At 38.8% G+C, this 8,221-nt stretch overlaps 1 protein-coding gene across 1 annotated transcript; it reads right to left on the bottom strand.

The window, feature by feature from the left end:
* Positions 1-343: 343 nt before the first annotated feature.
* Positions 344-3,503, bottom strand: LOC146593975 (ficolin-2-like). The gene is made up of 4 exons (XM_085308356.1): positions 3,387-3,503; positions 2,633-2,762; positions 1,474-1,608; positions 344-591 (listed from the first exon to the last, which is right to left on the bottom strand). Exons 1-4 carry the CDS (start codon positions 3,471-3,473, stop codon positions 344-346), a joined length of 600 nt encoding a protein of 199 aa, XP_085164482.1. The 5' UTR covers positions 3,474-3,503.
* Positions 3,504-8,221: the final 4,718 nt, after the last annotated feature.

Below are 8,221 nucleotides of genomic sequence, written 5' to 3'. Positions count from 1 at the left end.
TGAGAGCAAGCATCTAGTTATAAGGAGATTACTACAGCAGCTGTAATTTTTTGAAATCTTGACATTTCAGAGTTTTATTTATTTCTAAAAATCATCAAAAAACAATGAAAAAGCAGCTTACATGAACTATTCAGATATTCTCGAATCTTTTATTCACAATTCTTTTCCTCTGTACTTGTCCTGGACAAGTCCTGAATGACGGAATTGTTAGTTAATAGGGAGCAGTTAGCAATTGCATTCCAAATGGTTGTAAGTATAAGGCTTAGGGAATAAAATAGCACTACACTGACACAGAAATGGCAAATGAAGCTGACAAAACTAACCGGATCTACATTATGCTGTCTTAAATGGGGCGAAATTTCATTTCGGTCTGTTTGTAGGAGTAATAATATCCTTTGTCTGCCTTCCAGATTATACCACCTGCATATGTATCCTGTTCTCCATACTCATACATCCCATTTAAATTGGAATCTAGGCAATCATTGAACCACCAAGCACCTTTGTAGGTTGTTGCACACTGGTTTGACTGAGGATCTTGCTCTCGGTCTTTAGTTGAAAATGGCATCATATGGTGGACTGACAATGCATCCCCTGAAAGAATGGACCAATATTAGCATTTATGGTAAAATGTATTCAGATAGCCCCAGTGTACACATCTACTACCAAAAGGTGGACAAAACATTTTAACGACAGTATCCAGTCACACAATTTTAGCATTTGAGCGCACAATTAAATCTAACCTTGAATTTGCACAAGAATTCAAAGTGATATTACTTCAGTCTTCATATTGAGGAATACACATATCTTATTATCACAAAAATATTGTTCTTTAGCTTAAGCACAGAAATTGCTTCTCAAAATTTCAGCCAAAATCAAAATTAAGCCTTTGGTCAAGAGAACCCTGTGAGTATATCTCTCAAAAAGCAGCAGAACCTGTTTGGAAAACAGAAAGTAATTGACTAGCCCTTGAGTGTAAACAGGCAATACACAGGAAAAAAGGGAAAATATTGCAAGTTATGTGCATTATATAAGGCTTTCCAAACATATTGCTAACTCCAATAGCAGTAAGTGCAGGAAACAATAAGCATGTAAATATGCTTAAATCATTAAAAAACCTCTCTCTCTAACCTTAGTGTTAGAATGTAGGGCCCAATTCTCTGTATAACAAAGTGAGGTCTGCTTTAAAAATATAATCTTAACCAGTTTATCCGCATATAGTAAGATCCTTTTGAAATCCAAATAAATCAGTCCCTGAGCTATTGAATTAGTCATACTTTAGTCACACTGATGTTAATGTAAAATGGCTGAGTGAGGGCTAAAGAAGAGTTGATTGTGACTTCAGAACCGGTGTACAAGTGTTTTTTCTTGGAAACCTTTTTGTCTTGCTTATGCTGCAGCTATTCTTCAGTGCTGCTGCTGCATTTGTCAGACCTTCTCTTGCTATGAAAGTTTGTGATAATGCCCAACACTCACCTGCAGTACCTAAAAGGAAACTTCCAAGACTCAGCTTGTAATTGTCTCGCTCTGAAAATATTTTGAATGATTCATACTTGGCAAATGTGCGTTTGTAACTGAAATCCATGAGGTCAATGCGAAGTTCCTGAGTACCTACAAAAAGCAGTTTTGAAAGAGAAACACTCACTCCTTGTTTTCCCTCATCAGTTTACATCTGTAAGATAGGCTTCCGAAGGCAATGTTTGAGTCAGAGTTACTACTCAGTACCATCAGCTTCCTCCTTGAGAAGGGATGCCTTTCCTGCAACTCTGACACCAGCACCCCTTCCTTTCTCCAGAGCTATTTCCTACCTCTGTTGGCTGAAAAGCTGCCATCTGAATTAGACAAAACTGAGGAGATGTACCAGCATCAGAATGTCACTAAGCATGAAAAAGGACATGCTCAAAGCCTTGCCTGGTGAAGCCTAACTCACAAGGGTTTAGCTGGGAGATATTTAAAGATGGTGTCTTCAGAAACATTAACTGAAAAGCTAGTAACAACCCTAAGAACCCACACAACCTCCAGTGTGTTGAAAATCTAGTTGATTAAGTGTCTTGTGTACCATACTATGAGTGTCTGGGCATAAAGGTCTTCTTAGCTCTGCTCCACAATTTCTGTGTAGCTTCAAATTTCTTGATTGTGAAAGTAACAAAAGAAGCCTGAACAAGAGACCAGAGCAGCCTTTACACCTCCCAGTTATTGTGCTTCAAGCCTSCCAGGCAGGCTCTCTGTGTAAATGTAAGACAAGGATGGATTTTGACAGATAGGTTATTTGTCCATTGCCTCACAATACAGTTGAGGCAAGTGTGACTGCAGCAACTACTCTGAACCCACTAGCTCTGCATATAAATTTTCTGGCCAAGGCTGCTTATGGGTAATATTACTTGTTACGGCATTGTGGTCCAATGTAATGGTGGTCCTCAGGGTTACTGTTTCCTCTAAGAGCCCACCTAAACAAAGTTAAGATGGCAATTCCACAGTCTATCTCATTCTACAAAAACACTCAATAATGAACAGTTATATTCAGAATGTCTCTTTTTGCCTAACATGCAGTTTAGGGTTCTTCACCAAATACAATTTTGTATTAAGCATGGAGGGAAGCTGATGGGGTGAAGTGAATGAAAAACATGATACTTACCAAAAGATGTCAGAAAGTGAATATATTCATTCCCTAACCAGAAATCTGTTAGTTGGCTGCCAAAACCTTTCTTGTATTCTTCCCAATTACGGAAAAAATCTACAGAGCCATCTATTCTCCTCTGAAAGACCTTTGGAGAGGACAAAGACAGTTAGATGTGGGATTTTTGGACTTTCTGAATCAAATTGTCTTGTTGATTTATATTTTATTGATTTGACTGAAATTTAATTTTGGGGAAAAAGAAAGAAGATGCTGTTAGTATTGTAAATTATCCCAATTTTCCATAGTGTTCAAATCTCATTTAACTTGAAAGAGTTTCTTTGGAAATTTTACCGTTACTGACTGCAGCAGAGAGAAAACTTCCTTGCCTTTCTTTCCATGTCCTCATTTTTGCCTTATCATTTTTGTCTTTTTCTTGTTTTCTAAGGAAACAGTATTAAGCTAATTATAATTTCAGGTCACCAGCCTCCATTTTGCTTAAACACATCCCAGCTGGTTTGGGACTACAAAGAGATTTGCAGTATAATAGAGGCAGAAGCCATTTTGCCTGAAATTCTGCTTTAGAAATTCTGAATCTTCATAATAGTATGCAGAAAATTGCTTTCATTTTCAGTTTTCAGGAGGTTATTACACAATGCTGACAAATAGGTGATGTCATCTCTAGGGACAAACTTATTCAAATAAAATCTACCCCATCCTTAATGAAATTCGTTAAATGTTTTCTCTATAAGTTCTCCTTTTCACTCTTACTTACTATCCATCCACCTCCTTCTGTATGCATGTCACACAACACATTGACGGCCATACAGTTTGGGAGATAAATGGTGTACCAACCACTCATCCTGTATCCTTTGTCTAACAGCTCTTTGCAGTTCTTTTCTCCTGCACAGGAAGACAGGTAATTGTTATTAAAGTTTGCAGTAAATTCCAACAAGGACAGTTTGAGGACTTCTTATGGAACTAGATTTTTCAAAAAGATGTTTTCTGATTTTCTAAAGCCCAAAGATATGGAAAACTGGATTAAACCAGTTTTCTGAAATCCTAGCTAGTATGGGGGGGTGAATCAGGAAGCTGCTGTTTACATGGAAGTATCTTCTTCAGATTGAAGATGGTAAAGTATACAAGGATGGGGGGGATTCACAGTAGATTCTAGATGTCACTAAGCCATCTTCCAGGGTAACCTGTTATGTGTATGAGCTATAGGAGTCCTGGTAAAACTGAATACTTTGTAAGCCAGAAATGCTAATAGACCAGAAAAAAAAAGAGACTGGAACACAAGGATCAGCAGAATTCAGTATGAATTATATATGCTTTCCAATGGATTTCTATTCCCTCAATTCCACACTTGGCATCTCCAATGAAATAAAGTAACAGCTCACATAATGAGAGTTGGACACACTCACCTGTGATACATGACTTGAGAGTCTTGTCTCCTGTTTAGAAAGAGAAAAAGAGTGGTGGAATGGAACATGTAAAATGGTCATGGGGTAATAAAGTATCTTGTTAGATCTTAGCTCTCTCACCTGCTCAAGACCATGGCCTTGCATTTTTATCACAGCAGAGTGCACAGATCATWGACCCTCCTTTCCCAAATGCAGAAGGACTCCATTAAAGTCACCAAAGCCATTGTAGCTTATGTTAGCGAAAGATATGACCTTCTATCACTGAAGATCATGCTGTTATATCTAGGTACATGGTTCTGAATGTGAATTTTAATCAGCACCATAAGGCAGATTATTAAGTCATTTCCCCTTCCCTGCTATCTATCAGACTCATACTTAGTTTTGGGAAATTTACCTTTGAGGCTAAAAAGCTGAAGTAATCTCATGGAATCACTGGCATCAAGGGTTCCAGTGACTCCTTCAGGAAGAGAGTCTTGTTTATTTTGCTCAGCATCCATGGTTTTGACTTCTGGAGACATAAAATATAATTATAATGGCCACAGCTCTTACACAACCTGTGAATTGCATAGTCTAGCAGGAAGCATGTGCTGCTGCTGAAACCAGACACAGCTCCAGTGGTCTTGGCTAGTAATAAAATGATGCATATTGTGGTTGTGTAGAAACATGAGTACAAGTAGGTTTACCTCCTCCCTTTTCAGCTCCCATCCCAGATTTTTTTTTCTCTTGCTCCTCCTGCACACGGCACAATAGGGAAAACTCTTAGTTGCCTCAGCTCTATCCTTCCCCTCTAACAGTGAGATACACATTTTTGATATACCTTCTTGGCTAATCTCACTTGTCCTTTACTCCATCATTCCCTTCTAGACAGACAAGAATGTTAAGAGCTCCCATAGTTAACTGAGATTTGCATTCAAATCCAGGAACTGAACCAAGTGCACAGTCATACGAAGGGAGCACTGAACAGCAGATGTTTTCTTTACCTAAAAGTGAAGATTTAGATAGCCAAGTCAGTTTAACAGTGGTGTGCTGTCAGAAAAATGGTCAGACTCCACTCCCCAACTCTCTATCTTAGGCCATGATCATTCTCCTGACCATTTTTCCTCTGTGTGAGATCCAGTGGTCTTGTGCTCATAGGAGATATCAACTCAGTTGGCTAATACAAAAGCAATTGCTTCTAGTTTTGCCAGAAAAGCCAGAAGAGCCAATACACCCTCCAACTGCATATACACACAATGTAGTAAAGGTGAAACAGATGAGCATATAGCCAATAACAGATGTTTAAATAAGTTGAGTTTAAGTTGAATAGTCCTCATCATTAGATCAACTCAACTGTAATGTGGTCCACTAAGAACCAGGTTGTTAGATATATCAGTTTTGTCTCTTACTCACCTAGCGCAATAGCCTCCTTCTTATACACTACTGCTGTGAGGCTGAATAAAGCCAGGAGGATCTGCTGGACAGCTCTTCGCATGGCTAATGCTGGTCTTTACAATGAGGATTTCACTTGTCTTCTCCCCACACTCTCTCATTTTTTTAGTGCTTTAGAGAATGGGAATTACAGCATAAAACTCCTCCTACACAGTTTCCTGTCCCTTCGCTAGCTAAACCTATTGGTTCTTCCCACAGAGATCACAGTGAAGATAAAGCTTCTTTTTCAAATAGAGAAAACCCCAGTAAAACTTGACTTAAAAAAAACTAAAGCCTTCTGAGGCTCTGATATTCTTGCTACTTTTCAGAGCATTCTGCTACAGCATCACCAAGAGTTTTTTTTTTATAAAAGTTTATGATGAATTGCTCATGAATCTCAACTTCACACCATCCTAGAAGCTGGTGTACCATGAAACAACTAAATCAGCTGGTAAGTTTGTAATAAGGAATAGCCATCAATGATGGCTGCAAGAACCACATTTCTACAGGCAGAGCTAAAGATGTGAACATTACACGACATCATCAATCCAATGGGACTTGAGTTTCCTTTTGGTTCTTTCCACTCTTTTTCAAGTTCCCTAGAGACTAGAGCCCTTCTCCAAAGGATCCACACGGATTCCTGTAATCACTCCACTGCAGAAGATATCCTCTTGCAGTAACACCATCTCATCCCTCCCATACCAAGGTCTAATCACTAGTCCTGCCATTCCAATGAACGTGCCTTGCAGTATTGCCTGGCAGCTTTCAGTGAAAATATAATTTTGCTGGCAAATGTGAATTCGTCAATATTTAGAAACTACTGGCACATGAAGGAACTTGAATCAAGGAACAAACAGGCTTCCATTCAGCCTCTGACTGTCTTCTGAACAGCTTACTTGACAAGCTGCTCTAGAAAATGAATTGGAATACCCAAGTATTGGAATATGCAAGTATTAATGTTTGTAGTTTTGAGGACCCCTGTAAAAGTGCATATCCATGGTGTCCAGGATTCCTTGCAACTGCAGTAATAATTTGAATTAATCACAACCTAATGAATACAAACAGCCTATGGCATCTGCTTACTCAAAACTGAGAATGTGAATATGCTGGTCTGGGAGTCTGAAAGATCTGAGAGAGACAGTGCTAGTACACAATGCTGTGGGGTTGCCATGGAGGTGCAGACACCAGCTGCCTCATAACATCTGTAGTGCATTCAGGGCTGAATAGCTCTGGTGAAATTTTTGAGGTCTCACCATGAAACAGATACTATTTTGGAAATATGATATTCTATTTCCAAACTCTYTTTTTTTCCTCTGAGGATAGACATTTTGTAGGAAATTTCAGAACTGAGAGGTTTCAAGGAACAGATTATTGAAATTCAGTTAGTTCTTTGCCAGGATACTTTGAGGTAGAGATAACATTTCAAAGTATAGTAACACATGCCTTCYTTTCTGAGTTTCCCCACCATCTCTAGAGCAACCTCCATCTGCAAGTGTGGTGCAGAAGATGTGGTCTGACAGGTCCCTTGAGCACAAGCTCTCCTGCAGTGGCAGGGCATGAACAGAGACACACATCTCATCAAAACTGCATGCTCATCCTATGTGCTGTAGCTCTCCCTCTGACATGCAGGATCCCTGACCAGTCATACCCTAGCTTATCTATGTATCCTCAGTAGAATCAAACCGCATGAGGGGGATTCAGAGGTCCCTGAATGGGCAGATATAGCCACTCCTTGCTGCTTCTTCTAAGTGAAATGCTATTTATCCGTTTAGAGGAACAGTAACAAGAGATGAGGACTACATTAACAAGCAATCTGTACACATTCATGGCTTTTTTTGATTTACTCACAAGTTCTCTACTAATGAGCCCTACCTCATCCCTTGCTGTTCCTCTGCCATCATAACTCACTGTACTGGACTCAGTTTGGTCTGATGTCCATTTTGTCAGCTGAGACTTGTACTTGAGATCTCTAAAACCACTTTCTGGCTTTCTTCCAAAAGGATCTTCTCATTTCTCTTTTGTACAGAGGGAGCCCATCAGATAACAACTGTAAAAGAACATGATCTCCTACTTTCCTTGTTATGAAAGTCTGTATTCTCAATTAAAAAGTCACTTTGATTCCTTGCCAGAAAGAACAAGAGCAAACAATTAATCACCTACAACAGAAGATTACTTATGAAATAGCAACTGAACCTGCAGTTATAAAAAAAGCAAAATGAAGGTTCCTGTTTCAGCTTTAATGCCTTTCCCAGTCCCTGGTTCAACCCATGAACCTCACAACATCCCTACCTGCCTGGATAATGTTACCTTTCTGTTTATTTGAGAGAAAGGATTATTTGTACATAAAGAAATTAAAATGGAGAGTTCAATACACCCAAATTATAATTAAAAGGCATCTCATATCTAGCGGTTAAAAATAATTAAAGAGGGGATCACAGCTAAGACTTCAAGATAATACCACAGGATACACAGAATATAAGGGAAAGAAAATATTCTAACATATTTTTACATACAGGAAAATGTAAAACCTGGGAAATAGTGCTTATATATTCCCAGTTCAAATTAAGATTTTAAAAAGATCATTATTGACCGAGAAATATACTGGAAGTAGAACTGGAAGTTGGCAGTTATACTTTCAAGTTTTGGGGACCTTCCAATTCTAACAGTAGAAGTGCTGTGTCACAACCACTTATTGAAGTGGCCATTTCTTGAAATCAAGTAGTTTCAATATCCAAAGGCAGATCAGGATCAGGAGCCTTGAAATCCGAGCTTGTTCCTA

The sequence above is a fragment of the Rhea americana genome, unplaced genomic scaffold, assembly GCF_003343005.1.
Source record: "Rhea americana isolate MKP2758 unplaced genomic scaffold, rheAme1 scaffold_273, whole genome shotgun sequence".
NCBI classification, from domain to species: Eukaryota; Metazoa; Chordata; class Aves; order Rheiformes; family Rheidae; genus Rhea; species Rhea americana.
This window is presented reverse-complemented; position numbering and strand designations above follow the sequence as displayed.

Bases quoted from the DNA above. Each gene is read 5' to 3' on its own strand.
- LOC146593975 (XM_085308356.1), bottom strand. From the start codon at position 3,473: ATGAGTGGTTGGTACACCATTTATCTCCCAAACTGTATGGCCGTCAAT. The intron at 1,609-2,632 runs GTAAGTATCATG...TGCTTTTTGTAG, and splicing joins TCACTTTCTGACATCTTTTG to GTACTCAGGAACTTCGCATT. The intron at 592-1,473 runs GTGAGTGTTGGG...CCATTCTTTCAG, and splicing joins TTTCCTTTTAGGTACTGCAG to GGGATGCATTGTCAGTCCAC.